General features: G+C 37.2%; 2 protein-coding genes across 6 annotated transcripts in view; one reads left to right on the forward strand and one right to left on the reverse strand.

Moving 5' to 3' along the window:
• Nucleotides 1-5,831: 5,831 nt before the first annotated feature.
• ptrh2 (peptidyl-tRNA hydrolase 2) lies at nt 5,832-6,893 on the reverse strand. 4 transcript variants are annotated; one of them, XM_060895797.1, is made up of 2 exons: nt 6,773-6,893; nt 5,832-6,481 (listed from the first exon to the last, which is right to left on the reverse strand). In XM_060895797.1, exons 1-2 carry the CDS (start codon nt 6,778-6,780, stop codon nt 5,959-5,961), a joined length of 531 nt encoding a protein of 176 aa, XP_060751780.1. In that variant the 5' UTR covers nt 6,781-6,893; the 3' UTR covers nt 5,832-5,958. The 4 variants fall into 4 exon arrangements, with proteins under 4 accessions (XP_060751780.1, XP_060751781.1, XP_060751782.1 ...); XM_060895798.1 differs by having other exon boundaries at nt 6,733-6,836; XM_060895799.1 differs by lacking the exon at nt 6,773-6,893 and adding an exon at nt 6,599-6,729.
• Nucleotides 6,894-11,534: 4,641 nt separating this feature from the next.
• ints2 (integrator complex subunit 2) overlaps nt 11,535-16,695 on the forward strand; it is a 49,321-nt gene continuing 44,160 nt past the window's right edge. The window contains exons 1-5 of one of the 2 annotated variants that reach the window (XM_060895613.1): nt 11,535-11,836; nt 12,446-12,739; nt 12,966-13,104; nt 13,208-13,310; nt 14,904-15,017. In XM_060895613.1, the coding sequence (XP_060751596.1) occupies nt 12,447-12,739; nt 12,966-13,104; nt 13,208-13,310; nt 14,904-15,017 (649 nt within the window). In that variant the 5' untranslated portion in view covers nt 11,535-11,836; nt 12,446. Of the gene's footprint in view, nt 11,837-12,298; nt 12,319-12,445; nt 12,740-12,965; nt 13,105-13,207; nt 13,311-14,903; nt 15,018-16,695 lie in introns of those variants that run through there. The other variant, XM_060895614.1, reaches the window with a different exon arrangement.

Here is a 16,695-nt window from a genome sequence, read left to right on the forward strand (position 1 = left end):
TTATTTAAAGGCGCCTTTCTGAACACTCAAGGTCACCGTACAAAAAACAACAAAGACAATCAGAATCGAATAGCTACATTGCGATACAAATTAGACCAGCAGTACAAATTATGATGTAGAATAAGCTAAACTAAACAGATGAGTTTTAAGCTGAGATTTAAATAATGAAAGAGAATCAATATTACAGTTCAGATGGAAGTGAGTTCCAGAGCTGAGGTGCAGAGTAACTGAAAGCTCTATTCCCCATAGTTACAAGACGGACAGAGGGAACAATGAAATGAGTGGAAGAAAAAGATCTAAGAGTATGAGTTGGTTTTGGAGTATGAAGAAGATCAAGAAGATATGAAGGTGCAAGATTGTGGATAGCTTTAAATGTTAGAAGAAGAATTTTATACTTAATACGAAAAATAATGGGAAGCCAGTGAAGCTGTACCAGAACAGGTGTAATATGATGGATAGAGGAAGTACGAGTAATAATGCGGGCAGAAGAATTTTGAACAAGTTGCAGCTTATGAAGGGTTTTGTGAGGAAGCCCTAAAAGAAGGGAATTACAGTAGTCAAGCCGGGAGGTTACTAGGCTGTGAACAAGAGTGCTGGTTGATTGGGTCGTGAGAAAGGAGCCCAATCAACCCAATCAACCAGCACTCTTGTTCACAGGCTAGTAACCTCCCGGCTTGACTACTGTAATTCCCTTCTTTTTGGGCATTACAGTAGTCAAGCCGGGAGGTTACTAGGCTGTGAACAAGAGTGCTGGTTGATTGGGTCGTGAGAAAGGAGCGAAGCCTATTGATATTTCGAAGGTGAAAGTATGCAGCCCGAGTAACATTATTTACATGAGAGGTGAAAGAAAGGGTACTATCAAAGATGACACCAAGACTCTTAACCTGAGATGAGGGAGCTATGAGAGATTCATCAATGGAAATAAGAAAATTTGAGAATTTGTTAAGCACAGATTTTGTGCCTATAATGAGAAATTCTGTTTTATTACTATTTAGTTTAAGAAAATTTGCTGAAAACCATGATTTTATGTCAATGAGACAATCAGTAAGAGTAGATGGAGGGAGTTTGGAATGTGGTTTTGTAGAAAGGTCGAGCTGGGTGTCATCAGCATAGCAATGAAACTTCCCATCACAAGCAGAAATGCACTGAACAATACAAGGTAACAACTGAAAGGCCAAATAGAATGCAAAATCATAACACATAAGACTGCATACACAGGAGTAGAAGGCCCCTACCAAGAGTACAGTTGAATCACTTATTACTTGGGGGTCATAAATTAATGGTATCACACAGTCAGCCCAGTTGGAGCAGAAGATCTCTCCAGACAGGTAGGGCAGTGGTGTCTGGCTTTGCTGCAGTAAAAGCACTGACAGTGCTGGTGTTCATCTGGAGGGACATGGATTCCACCGCCTGGATTGGCTCAGAAGTCTTTCCAGTTGTCCAGGCATATAGTAGTGGTGATGTATTTGGCCAGTGTGGTGTCCTCAAGTTTGCAATATTGCAAATATATGTCCTCAAGCAAGTTTGGCCTGCAATGAGAGGTTTGGGTTTTCTCAAAAAATGGCCTTTAGTGTAGTGTTGTTCCAGCCACTGGAAGCCTTGGCAAAGTTGGAGGAGCTGGATGGAGACATACCCTTTCTACCACTTGATACTCAAACACTTCATGAATTAGACACGTGAAGAGACTGTATGAGTTCCAGACCTGGCCGTTATTGACCAAATTTGAATTTGAATTGAACTTTGCAGTTGTTGGCAAAGCCATAAAATCTGCTAGTTTTATATATATCAGTTATATTAACAAACATTAATATGTTCATGGGATTCTCGATTGCCAACAAAACCAATAATTATTTTTTGTCCAGCTGTGATGGTCTCATTACCTTTTTAAACACTCCATAAAACTGTGCTTTCTCAATAAAGGTCCGTAAGCAGGTCTTCAGGTCAGGTATAAAATTAAATTTCCCTCGGTGAAGAATATGCCACAGTTCATCCATGATCTGAAACACACCACCAGAAATGGAAAAGAAAGAAAGAGAGAAATGGGGGATAGAAAGTGATATCATCAGTCATAGGGTTTGTTAAACACTGTAAATCTTACGCAACCTAGCTAAAGGCCTAGGAAGCATTAGCCTGTTTAATATCAAAGTTTTACTTTTAACGCAAAGCAGTTTACCCAGTCCCTGCTATGGCTTCTAACATTCATTTGGTATCAGATGAATCTCAACATTAATGAATTTGTACATAAGAACATATTTTTGGTTGATAAATTATTCACTGCATTTTACTGCATTTATGAATAGATGTTTTGCCAGGGCTTGATTGAAAATGTACTTATATATATATATATATGAAATATATATGCAGTCTGAAGTTCACAAATGACAAGCAGTTTGTAAATGCAAGTTCAATGGTCTGTATATAAGTGTAACTGTATATAATGTGTTATTAATAAAAACTAATAATTGTAACTCCTTTTGTTGATTTCATTTACATTGTGAACCTTTCTTATATTTGAATTCTTTCTTATATATGGATTGTTTAGAAACTTTAGAAACTCCCAGACTTTTCACCGCTGGCTGGACCAACTATGTCTCCCTCCATCTGAGACGACCACCCACGGCCTTCTCAACCCACTCTCTCTTTGCACTACAAGCTGCGTGGACCATTCTCAGTGCGCTGCACTGTCTCCTTTATGTTCTTTATTTTACTTTCTCCCCTTTCCCCCTCATTCCCCTTTCAATAAAGCTGAATAAATCATCACCTGAGCATTACACAGGAGTTGCTTGAATTATGGAGAGGCTCAAAGGCAGCCGCGACCCCTTTCCCCGATCCCGGCCCATCAGTAAGCTGATGGCAGAGGATGACTTAGAGCCATTTTTGAACACAATCAGGCACACTGCAGACCGGGAGGGCTGACTCAAGCGGAATTGAGTTAGTGTGCTGGCCCTGCTGCTAAGATCCGGTTGAAAGCAGAATGCCCAGGGACGGCCAGCAGATATGGCTCCAGAGGCTCGCCAATGACTCCTCTTCAGGTGAGCCCCAAGCTCCATCTGATGCAATGTCATCTGTGTGCCAACAGGCTACCCAGGAGAGGAGTTTTAGGAAAGAGCAAAAAGAGCATGAGCACCTGAAGCACTGCTGGAGCCAGGTCATGCAGACGGTGAGAAAACGGACCTGTCCCAACCAGTAAACAAAGAATTCTTTGTTCTGTAAACAAAGAATGCTTTCAAAAATGGAAGTGTTAGACATTTATTTTCATAAATGATCAAATATTAATATAATATTAATGAACCCCTTAAAGAAACCTTAATGCAGCAGATGAAAGACACATTCTTATTTTTCTGTAACATCACAAGATTTCCAGCAATGCATATAATACATTATCTACAAATCATGTATTTGTAAGATTATTCTTTGCAACTGTAACGTGTGGATGACCGGACCTCATATCCCCATGGTAGTCTGTATCACCCACAAGCAGGAATCGAACCCAGATGCATGAGTGTAGGGAAATGTGGCTTTAATAAACACACTAGACTATAACAGAACTTAAACCAAACAAGCAACACATACATACGGTTAACCTGACATAACAAAACATGGAAAACTGAAAACCTGAAATCCAACCATGACACATGAACGTGAAACAATAACTGACAATCAAGGACACAACAGGGCTATATATAGGGAAGAATATTAGGACTAAATGAGGAACATGTGACATGATGGGAAGGCGGAACAATAGGGAAATTCAATACACGAGTCACATGGGGAATACAAAGGAAAAATCGACTGCGATGAACGGCCTGCCAGCACCCCCCAGTGGTCTGGCCAGAAACTGTCCCAGTAGCTCTGTTCTATAATTTAACAAATATTCCAAAAACGAATAACCTTTTATTCATTCATCCAATCATTCAGATATGGTTTACTGGTTGATTCACACAGTCATACAAGTCTCATGGAGCTCGTTGGAGCTCATCAGTCCCCTATAACTGTATGGTCAACGTGATATAGTTTTTTCCATCTCTGCCAGGTCACACATACTTGAAGGTCCAGGAGAGATAAATATATAATATCCAGCCATTTGAGTTACAATTTTTCATGCATTTCAAGCCCATATAATTCAACAAAACTTAGACAGTAATAACTAAAACATACTTTATCACAGTTTGCTTTGGTTATTTGAATTCTATATGTTATATTGCTGGTTTTTGCACTCTTTTTCCACAGGAACAACCCAGTTGATGCTGGAGCACCAGGTTATGTCCAGTTCTGTATCAGTCTCCCTTGCCTGTCTTGTACATGCTACAGGACATAAAAGTTGCATGTACAGGAATAAAGTTGTCTACTTTGTTTCAGTGCAATTTATTCACTGGATTGTCTTGAAGGACTAGTTTTATTTCTATATTGTTAACAAATCTATTTGATCACAGGATCTGATTTTTTTCACATGCCATTCTATTTTGATTTTTATTCATTTTATTTGTAAGGGCATGTTTTCTGTACATTGTGAGGACTAAGACAAGTCATATCTACTTATCTTTGTCATAAGGAGTTTTATTGGCACTCTACTAAAAAAATACTATTGAATCTTATTTACTGTAGGTATTTTTGTATGTTTGATCATAAATTTATACGCCTCTTTTAAAATTGCAAGCTTTTGTGGCATCATGATGTTATGGTACTGCATTTCTTCAGCTGGTACTGGGGCACTAATCAAGATAGAGGGAAATATGGATCGGTACAAGTACCAATCTCTTTAGGCACAATACCTACCAACCTCTGTTATACACTAAAGATGAAGAAAAAATCACCATGATAATGACCTGAGGCACAAATACAAGAAAACAAAGGAATTCAGAAGATGATTAACACTTAATAATGTTAGAGCCCAGCCAGAGCATGGTTCTAAAGTAATTTACCTTTATATAACTTTTCCTGGTAACACTGTAGAAAGCTGTCTCTCCTAATTACAGTTATAAACCTCAGTGTTCATTGAGCAATAACCAGTGGTGTGGTATTATTACATTTTTACATTACAATTACATTACATATTACAACCTCTTTTCTGTTATCATTAGTTTTGGAACATGCTGTGAAATCGTGCAAATGTAAACAAATTAAACCAACATGGATGTTTAAGGTCTTTGGTATGGTGCCAGTTTTTTCCATTTGAATGTTGTTTGAAATGTTGAACCTGAGAAATGTAGGAAACTCCTACCTAAGTAGCACTTTGATTAAGCCCTAATGCCAAGAAAACATTCTTCATGCCATGACACCATCTAAATTTGCATGGATAACTGCATTATTATATGTGGAATATTGTTTTGTTTATGTATTATTTGTCATTATCTTTACAGTATTAAGCAGATACCCTTATCCAGAAAAAACATTACCACTGAGAGCATTTTTTTGAAAAACAGTAGTTTAATATTGTTAAATTAATTAATATAAAACAACTGTTTGACATTGTTTTCAATGGTAATGTATTTTTTTGTATTTTCAATAAAGTAAAATCAAATGTGAGGTGGTTTCAAGGTTCAACATGGGCATTCTAAAACTACAATTGTTCCTGATTTACCATAGCTGTTCCTGTCAGCTCAAACAACAAGCCATTCTCTCGCTCATCATCATGGGACTTCTGTCCATATTTTCCATATTCTGATAACTGATGTGAAAATTACCCAGATATTACCAAAGTACCCTGTATTAACAAAATTGTCTATAAACATAATTGCATAAATAAGGTACAGCTGTTCCTAATGTGTATGTATGTATCTACGTACAGGTTAATTGCATGATTCTTAAAAATGAATACAAATCAAACTGGATAAATGTGACATCTGTGTTTTAATATGCAATTTTTAAAGTGACACCAACTGATAACCTAGATAGCATTGCATGAGAATGAATAATGATTGTAGAAACCAGTAGATGGAATTTATACTGCAGTTAATTCTAGTATAGCTTTAAGTGAGCTGTTACTCTGTCCACAAGATCTGCAGGCCCTGGTCCAACACCGAGAACCGTTCTTGAGCCTGGAGCGATTTGTGTTCTTCCGGCATCTTGAATAAGACTGACTGGCAGGCCAAATTCCTTAGCGTTGCACAAAAGTTCCAGGAGAGTGTCCTCATTTGGAACCTTCACAACCACTTTGGGTTGCCCATAGTATTCCCATTGTTTTAAAAGATCAGGGTTTCTACGCTGCACCTGCTTGTAGGCAGACACTGCTGCGTGAGAACACTGCGCCGCTACTTTGCCTTTCCCCATTTTCAGGTCTGTGCGAACAATTAGGATCATCTTGAATTCACCGCTCTCTCCCATAACGCTCGTTTGAGTGCCATTTTCAGCCTCTCCACAGGCTGACATGACTCCCTGGAGAGGTTTTATGAGTCGCCCTCGTAGATGCCACCCGAAGCAGAACCCGCAGCCCACGCCGGCTAGAACACCCAACACCATCGGGCCACAATTCAAATCCATCCTGAAATGCAGCAGCATGCAAATAAATCACGAAGACATACAATTCAGAACTTTTATGAACCGCGTGTATACATACTTTGTAAACCAAAAAAAATTAAAGTTTTCAAATGCTTTATACTTCTTGTTGTCGTTAGTTAGCTAGGCACTTATCAAGTGATTTTATATTGATTAACTACTGGCACGCACCCTCGTAAAGCCGAACAGTAATTTCGTTATTGTTATTTATGGTTTGGTTTAAGAATCGACACTAACTTGTTTCGCAAATGAAATGATGATTCAAGATCTTTCTCACCAAGCCATGATTTTTCCAACACGCACTGGCGTGAAAGAACATGTTTGGGTTTCCCCCTACTGGACTGGAGTACGGAAATAATTGCAACACTCTTTGAATGCGGAAATGACGCTTTTCGCGGGGCAACCGGCAGTTCCAGCACTGAGCCCCATTCGTTATTTACTTACATATTCTGAGTTTCTTAAAAATGTAATATCCCAGTTTCTCCACGAGAATATAGCATTGTATTTGATGCAATTCCTGCAGATTTTCTGAGATTATTGCAGGGTAATATGGAATCTGATAAGAAAGAAATCTTTCTGAATGGTATCAATATTAAAGACAATAAATGTAATAATACACTTTTTAGGGAGTTACTTCACTGTCCTGCAGTATTGCGAAGTAAACAATACTGGAACAGACTCTTGAGAATATTAATTGGAAATCGGTTTGGACTTATAATAACAAATATTGCATTAACAATAAAATTAGTGAAGTAAACTTTAAAATTATACACATAGTTTATCCAGCAAACCAATTTTTGCAAATATTTAAAAATGATATTTCAGATTCTTGTGCATTCTGTAATATAAACACAGAATTGGATTGATGTCGAACATTTGTTTGAATCATTATGTGGGACAAAAATTAATATGCACATACTCTTCTTTGATGAGATTTGTTGTTAAAGTTAGCAACACAGTATTAATTAATATGGCCAGTATTAATTAATATGACTCTGGGTCCACTTAGGTCTTCTTTAATAGTATACCTAATTTCTATGAATAGTAGCTAGTGGATATAGCTAACACATATACCTTGTATCTACAAATCTGGCACGGGCAATAAGATCAGCAACATAAATGCATGTGTATTATTACCTTCATGGTGGTAAGATTTATTGCAGGACTGGTACATTGTATTAGTTTTAGCTTAATGTACCTAATAAAGCTGCAAACATGCTTATTGACTATATAGAAATACAAGGTGTGTGTGTGCATGTGTGTGTGAGTGTGTGTGTGTGTGTGTGTAAACACTTGATGTTTAAATAGTATTTTTCTGTTTTGTTTGTAGTTGTGTGATTTAATATATTGCATTTTATAAATTGCATATTTAGTTGTGTGCTTTTGTTTATAGATTTGTATACTTTGTTACTATTTTGTAATAATTTATAACATATATAATGTTATGTTTTAAATATAATTATATTCTTTTATATACCAGTGAGTAGTCACTGATTTATTTCACACTTTTGTGAAATACATTTCACACTCACACTTTTTGTTTTCCAAGATGACCAAAATACTAAAAATTTATATTTCTTTCTTACAACATTTTTCTTATTGTTCAGGTATTTAAAATATTACTGAAACATTTAAGGTTTATTAGAAATTTGGTATAAAAAAGTGGGAACTCTTTAAGTATGAGTGTCAAAAAGCTGCTATACAGTTTCATAAACACTTTGCTAAGGCAAAGAAGACGAGAATCACTCTGCAATTGTAAAGGAAATAAATAATATTTTATGTCTATCCTATCCTAGTGTAAAAGACAAGGAGAAACTGTATTCACTGAAGGAAGCTATTGATGTTCTCTATGCAGAGAAAGACAAAGGCACATTATCAGATCAAGGGCAAAATGGTTAAAAACATATTGTTTTTAACCATTTCAAGAAAAAGGGTGAGTTATAAAGGATTTCAACCTATGATATTAATGGTAATCTCAATTCAGATTAATGATTAATTCTTCCTAATCAATGCTGATTTTTATCTAGGAATAGCGAACACCATGGTTTGAATTTAACAGCCGCCAAACTGCAAAAGGGGTAGTTTCATGTAAGCCAAATTTCTTGGGAAATCTGTGCAGATTTAGCACAAATACTGAATTTGTAAGTCATCATAATATATTAAATACACCCTAATTGCACAGCATCTGCTCATATCTGGCTTACAAGACCTGTCACTACTCAACAAATAACTGCACATATGCATTAAAGCAATATCAAAGACTCAATAAACATACTAATGTGGCGATACTTACCTGGGGTTACTAACCCAACTGTAAAAAGTAAAGTCGCCCGAAGCAACGAAGGAAACCAAGAAAAGACATTTAGAAGTTTTAATACCAAGTGGCAAACTGGGCACCAATGGCTTGTCTATCACTCTACAAATCAGATAATGTATTGTGACTACTGTTGAACATATGCTGTGACATAGTTAATCTGGTTTATATTATTTATTTATTATATTTTTTGGCTAGGAAAAGTTATATATGGCCAGTAACTTAAAAATTTAGTACACTGTGAAAACGTACATTTTAAACACTGGTTGACACATTTCAAACAAGAGTTCTCTTGTTTTAGATTATTTTGTATTACAAAAGAAGACATGTAAACAGTCTGGTTTAAAAGAATGACCTTTGAATTCCTTTGTATGCAGAAATACTAACCTGTTACATGTATTGCCCATCTCTGTTCTCTGTTTAATTTTAAACGTCATTGTATATTCCTTAAAAGTTAAATAAAAATAACAAGAAAAAACCTTTCTTACTTTTTGACATTAAATATTCATGCCCCTAGACATGATACTAAACAAAACAAACTGTGATTGGTTGCATCACATGTCAGTCAGACGTCCCCTTGGCTAGTAAAAGCTGCTATGGAATCCATGGCCCATATTCATAAAGATTCTGAGAATGAGATCAAAGAGCTCATAACTTAGCTTAAAAATTCCTAAGTAGGCTTTTAAAATAGGGTCTATTATAAGCCTTTTATAATCTACATCATATACATCTATCTATCTATATGTAATTTCTGCGCCATGTCAGAGATTGGCGCAGCCATTCCTGGGTTTGGGAACCAGGAAAATTACTACATTATGCAACGGAAAAATAACGCTTTCACTTGTGTTGGTTTTACATACCAAACATAAAACTTTGGAACTTTTTCAGTTTAAACTTTGTCATTGGTTTAGTCTTAACATCAGCAACCATTTTTTCAGTTGAACAACAATCAGTTGTCACTTTACCATCACTGAGTGCTGATCAAATGAAATGATACCTTACATCAACATGTTTACATCTTTGTTGACACACCCTACATCTTTTTTTGATATAGCAATAGCACCTTGATTATCCTCAAAGGTCATTTTCCATGCTGTTCAACAACTGTACAAGATACATGCTTTCCTGCGCAGTTGCAGTCATATACTCTACTTCACATGTAGTGCCATATACTCTACTTCATATGTTGTTTCTTTGACTTCCAGGAAATCAGAGGACCATTTTTAGTAAAACTAAAACAGTATTCTATTGTATTCTGCCGGTCATTTGGATCAGAAGCCCAATCAGTATCACTATATACTACAAGTGTAAGCTTTTCCTGCAACATAGTTCATGATCAATTGTCCCTTTCAAGTACCTCATTACATGTTTATCTGTAGACCAATGTTGTTCTTTTGGATCTGACTGTACTTTTTAGAAGTACTGAGATGGCTTACTGACAATCCAACTTCAGGTCTAGTACATGTTGTCCGATAGATCAAACTACCTACTGCTTCACGATACCTTTTAGGATCAACAGGGTCAATCACTATTGTTTTCCAACTTTTACTCACATGGTGTTGACCTAGGTTTACACACTGACATACTGAATCTGTCTAGAACCTTTGAAATGTACCTCTTTTGATTCATTTTCACCACACCCTCATTCTGAAAGCATGTCAGTTTTGAAAGAGGTTTCATTTTGAATCTTCCTGTCACATTGTTTTTGTGTCTTTAAGTAAATCATTATTACTGGCAACAATAATCAGATCGTCTACCCAAATTATTACTATCTCACAATCTTTTTCAGTTTGCTTACTGTACACACAATTTTCAGCTGAATTGCCATCTGGTGAAGATCAAGATAATATTGCACTGCCATTTGCATCAAGGCTCTTATTGAAGTGAAATTTGTCGTTGGGGAGAAAGACTCTTTGCGATCTGTACCCTTTATTTGACTATAACCTTTAGCAACATATCTGGTCTTGTATGTCTCGGTTTCATCTGCATTATTTTTTTTTATTGCATTGCATGTTTACCCTCTGGTAATGTAGTCAGAGTAAATGTGTCATTCTCCTTAAGGGAGTCAATTTCCTCTTCCATGGACTTAGTCCACTTCTGTGACTTGGCTGAACTCAATGCTTCCTTTCAGATAGCTGCGACGGTAGTCAATATTAGTTAGAATATGGTCTTCACACTTAACATCAGAGACATAATCCGTTAAGTACTGAGGAGCTCTCCTATTTCTTTAAGGGGAATGTGTACACAGATTACTTCCCACTGTCTGAAGATGACTCTCATTTTTAATCTCAGTTTGAGGTCCATGACTCTCTTCTAATGTTTGGCTAGACACATCTGCCTTTGGCTGCGAGGGAGCATACCTCTCGGTAAAATCATCACTTGACAATGAAATGTCAGGCTGTGTTTGGTGTTCAGTAGTAAACTTTGTTACAAATTCAACAAAAAGTTGTGCTTAAGAACTTTCTCTGGGTCTGGGTAATAGACTAGGTATGCAGGGCTGTTTTTATCGTATCCTACAACGAGTCCTTTTTCACAATGTGCATCCAAATTGTTTTTGTCTTGTTTGTACACATAACATTCTTAAACATGTCCATGTTTAAATTTTGAAGCTACATTTGTTTGGTGCTACTTTAACAGAAATATGTTCTTGGGTATGACCACCGTCACATGACTTCTACGTCACTACCGCTAAGACAACTATTTCAATCTTTGTTTATAACGCACGTTTACGGATTACGTAAACAAACGTTATATATGTGTTTTAGGTCTTATTCCTGCAACAGGTATAGGATCGAAACAGGTTTGAAATAAGGATTTAAGTACCATTTTCACTTTGTCAATAGCAAGCAACGCAAAAAATTGAATGGGAATTTGTCTATAATATTTTGTCTGACGCTGCGATTCAGAGTTCTGGAAGGTGGCGATAATGCGCTCCAATTCATGGTAGCCAGTCTAACGAAGAAGAGTCCTCGAGGTCTTTGTGGATCTCTTTTTTAGATAACGTTGTCAGTTATTGTTAAATTTCAGGTAAGGTCAAGCTGCAACAGACAAGTGAAACACTCGAAAGAAACGCATTGTTTTGTTATGCTAATAATCAGGCTAGTAGATAGCTGCAGAGCTAAGGGCACTGCTCGTTTTCTAGCTAGCTAGCTAACGGTAGCGCGTTAGCACCCCGTTGCAGCTATCTGAAAATTGTTCTAATATTGTTTTAGGTAGTTCTGCATTTACAGGCGAAGTTTAGAAGTTTACGTACCAATACTGTGAACAATGTGTAAGCCAGAAAGTACCACAGGCAGCTAAATATTACCGAATGCTATTTACTTTTAGCTAGGTTCGCAAGTTTGCACATTTTGCACAAAAACAGCGCCAGTTTTATTTGTATATCGCTTTTAATAACGGGCTATGTTAGAAAGCAGCTTTACAGAAATACATAAATTTAGGATATATAACTCAAATGTATTAAAGTATCCCTACATTTATTTTTAAGCACACTTTACATATATTACCAGGTAATGCGTTCTGATGCTTAAGTTTTCTTATTATGCACCAGTAACATTAATAAACACGATATAAACAGCAATGTATACATTATAAACTAAATACATTAAGATAAATCTGACTGTCTCTACACAACAGAATGACAGACAGTGCAGGACTGCACTTTGTGAGCTCTTATGCTTTTGAGGCCATTCAAAAGGTGGATGTGATGCGGCTGGGAGCTCTAAGTGATCATGAACTGAGGCTTTTGCTGCCGTGCTTGGTGAGGATGGCGCTCTGTGCTCCTGCTGATCAAAGCAATGCTTGGGCCCAGGACAAGAAGCAAATCTTGCGCCTGCTCTCTGGTGTGGAGGCAGTGAACTCCATAGTGGCACTGCTTTCCGTGGACTTCCATGCTCTGGAACAAGATGCTAGGAAAGAGCAACAACTTCGGTACAAGGGAGGGGGCTCATAATTGTATCAACATTTGTTTACAGATGTACAGTGATAATTGAATGTCAGCATCAACCTGTTACTGGATTTGATTAATTTCTAAATCTGTTTAACAATATAATAATGTTCATACGTTCCATATTACCAGATTAGTTGCATCATGAAGGAGCTGAATTTTTAAATATTGCTGTCATAGCCCAAATGATTTGTTTTTCATTGTCTAAAGGCATAAGGCAGGTGGGTCAAACAATGAGAGTATCCTGGTCTCTCAGTTACAACATGGTCTAGCCCTGGAGTTTGAACACAGTGACCCTCTTAGAAGACTTAGACTGGTCCTTAGTGAGCTTCTGGCCATCATGAACAAGGTGGCTATATTTCTTTGTGTCTCTTTCATCTTCAATTATTTATATATGTCTTTCAAGTGTTTTTTTTCCTACAATTTTAAGCCTGTTATACTTTTTTGTACAGGTAGCTGACCCCAACAGGGAATTTTTTCTGAAGTCCTCTGAGCTATTTGAAAGTCAAGTCTACTTGGAAGAGGTTGCGGATGTTCTTTGCATCCTTCAAGCAGGTGATTGCAGCTACATGTCTGAAAAAACATATTTGATCAAAAGTGATTACAAAAAGGGTTGCTACCAAATGTTTAATATGTCTGGGCATTTTGTACCGGTAAAATGTCATCTTTTTCTATACTTTTTAGAACATTCACTGATAGCAAAAAGCAGATGTGAATATTCAGTTACCAAGTATATTCCAAATACCAATTATAAACTTTTATTTTAAATTATTCAAAGTATTCACGAAATCTAATAATGTGGTTTTTGGCCAAATATTTAATGTTATATGTATATATTTTATTTAAACAACAGCACAGCATTAAATATAGCAATCAGCAGGCCCTGCAATGTACAAGGGAACAAAAATACATGTTTTCAGAAGTGTTCACATGCTTTTGCAAAATGGTAGTTTGTGACAAAGAAATCTCTTTCAGCAATTTGTTTCAACATATTTCAGTAACGTTATTTTAAAAAATACATACAACAAAGACACAATACATACCTTTTGGATTAAGGGTATTAACTAAATTGACACTGATTTTCTGTTGAAGATTGTGCTCAGTTTTAAAACTGGTTAAAGGTTATTAATCCTCAAACTATTACCATAATATCAAAATTTCACATTGTGATATCTACATTTACGGCATTTTAGCAGACACCCTTATGCAGAGTGACTTACATTTATCTCATTTATACAGCTGAGCAATTGAGGGTTAAGGGCCTAAAGGTAGGGTCATATTTGAGAAATGCTTCAGAAAACTGCGTTGGGCCGACAAACCAAACTAAACAAAAATCAAAACAAACGTGTAGCCAATGAGCAGAACAGGGCGGGTCTTGTCAATATGGGCGGAGAGAGTGTTCAGTGCGCATGTGTGACATTAGCAGAAACCGGGTTTTAACATTTAAAAACAAAGAAAGAAAGCAAAGAAAGGTATACAATAAGGCAAGAAGTAGGACCCGTGTTAATATAGGATCAGCTTTCCAGCGCTGGAGAGAACTGAAGGAGCAGAAAGTTGGCCGCATATTCACAGATTGTAGTTTCCCGAGTCAATAACTCCTGAGCTAAACGCTGTTACTACACAAATAACACCTCTTTTCTATCGTATTAATGTAGAGAGGCAGCTACAACCGTGTTTTTGCTAGTCACAGCGTTTAGCTCAGGAGTTATTGACTCGGGAAACCCGAATCTGTGAATATGCGGCCAACTTTACTTAAGACGCCGAGGTCGCTTTTTTCCTTCTCGATAGGTGAGTAATGTTGGTTTTGCTTTGTTTCACAGAACTAATATATGCTGTCCTTTGCATGATTATACTTGTCATTTTTGCTTGTTTGTTTATCTGCAATCGTATTGTTCTTCCCCAGCTATGATAAACACAGTTCTTTCCATTAGTTGCCTGGGTTACGTATGTATGTGTGGGCAGAGCTATCAATACAGGGGTGGGACCCATTTGGGTTAGGGGCGTGTTTGTTTTGGTGATTTTATGTCAACACTGGCTTTCAAACATCGGCGACCCTACCTTTAACCACTATCAGTCTCTAGTCGCTAGTAACATTTCCATTGAAAAAACTTATTTCTAAAAACTATTTAAACTGCTTTTCCCTTGCAGAACTGCCATCTTTATTGCCTGTCATAGATGTTGCTGAGGCCTTACTGCATGTGCGAAATGGAGTGTGGTTTCTTTGCCTTCTTGTCGCCAATGTCCCAGACAGCTTCAATGAAGGTAATAATTAGAAAATTATTACTATTTGGATGCATTATCTGTTTGTATCCATTTCTCTCTCCATTATACAAAATGTGCCTTTGTGCATATATAGCGTTTAGTCACATGGAATGTCAGTGAGAACTCAGTTTCTCACATTATTAAGTGTAACTTAAAAAAAAAAAAAGAAATTATATATATGCATGTGTGTATAGTTATTGATATAATAGGCCTCTGTCTTGGCCATGTGATCTTGGCAATGTGATCTTAAGTGAAAGGCAAGTAGGCTGCAGTGTTCTTTTTGGAATGCAGTGTCTTTCCCCCTGCAACCGTGCCATGCACACCATTATGGTTGCGTTCTCTGGACAGTGGACTTGTGAACATTAACATTAACCACGGTGAGAGGAGTTGCTTAGAAGGCATTCTGGGTTCCTGGTCTGTCAGAATGTAGATTGGTGGACTCCAAACTATTGAGACATGTTTGTAACCTTTTCCAGCCTGATGAACATCAACAACACCTCTTCCTCCATTTTTTTGTGCTATTGTGTGTATATATGTATTGTGGAGATTAGGCATTGATATGTCCCTGCTCTCTTAATAAATAAGGCTACACAATCACACCTAATCATAATCCCATTGATTGAATACCTTGCTCTAATTTCACCTCCAATTTAATTGTTAATCCTAGAGGTTTACTCACTGATAATTTTCTAATTTTATTTTTTAATCAGGTTTTGTTTGATTACTTTTACCACTAAATGTTGGTCATTATTATCTGTATATACAATTTTAAATGGTTCACAAATTACCACTGATTTAAAGAATACACACAGTTAGCTAACTAACTGTCTTAATTATACATGGGCAACTTTTCAGTAAGCACATGCTCTAGCATAGATAGCTAGTTTCTTGATATAGCTTTTAGAAGAGCCATGCTATATGAGCAATCATTAGTGGACACCTGACCATTGCACCCACATGTGGGCCTTCCCCAAACTTTTGCCAGACAGTTACAATCACATAATTGTCTAGAATGATTTTGTATGCTGTAGCCTTACCATTTCTTGGACCATTTTCTTAGAACTAAGGGGTCTAGCTCAAATGTGTTCCAGTATGACCATATCCTTGTGCATAAAGGTCCATGAAGACATCGGTTGCCAAGTTTGCTGTGGAAGAGGCACGTGCCGAGGCACACAGTGCGCAGAAGTCACCAACTTTCTGCAAAGTCAATAGCTACAGAACTCCAAACTTTGTGTGGCCTTCAGATTTGCTCAAGAATTATGCGTAGAGAGCTTCATGGAATGGCAGAATTGCATCACCAAGTGCAACGCAAAGTGTTGGATGCAGTGGTTTCAAGCACACTGCCACTTGACTCTAGAACACTGGAGTCTTGTTTTCTGGAGTGAGGAATCATGTTTCTCTGTCTGGCAATCTGATGAACGAGTATGGGTTTGGCGGTTGCCATGAGAATGGTACTTGCCTGTCTGCATTGCCTTCCATGGGTAAACTCTGGCTAGAGCTTTCCCTTCCCATCACATCACATCACATCACACCTGGTCATTGGGAGGAGTGGTGGTCATCCTCCCTGCCACATTTTTCAATTTACTGGGTGTGTGTTCTTTTCTGCTTTTTCATGGGCCAAAAGCGACAGTTTGGCCCTTGCTGATTCTAGGGCCACCATGTCACCTGCTCTGAAGGT

This window comes from Tachysurus vachellii, chromosome 20, assembly GCF_030014155.1.
Source record: "Tachysurus vachellii isolate PV-2020 chromosome 20, HZAU_Pvac_v1, whole genome shotgun sequence".
Taxonomy (NCBI): Eukaryota; Metazoa; Chordata; class Actinopteri; order Siluriformes; family Bagridae; genus Tachysurus; species Tachysurus vachellii.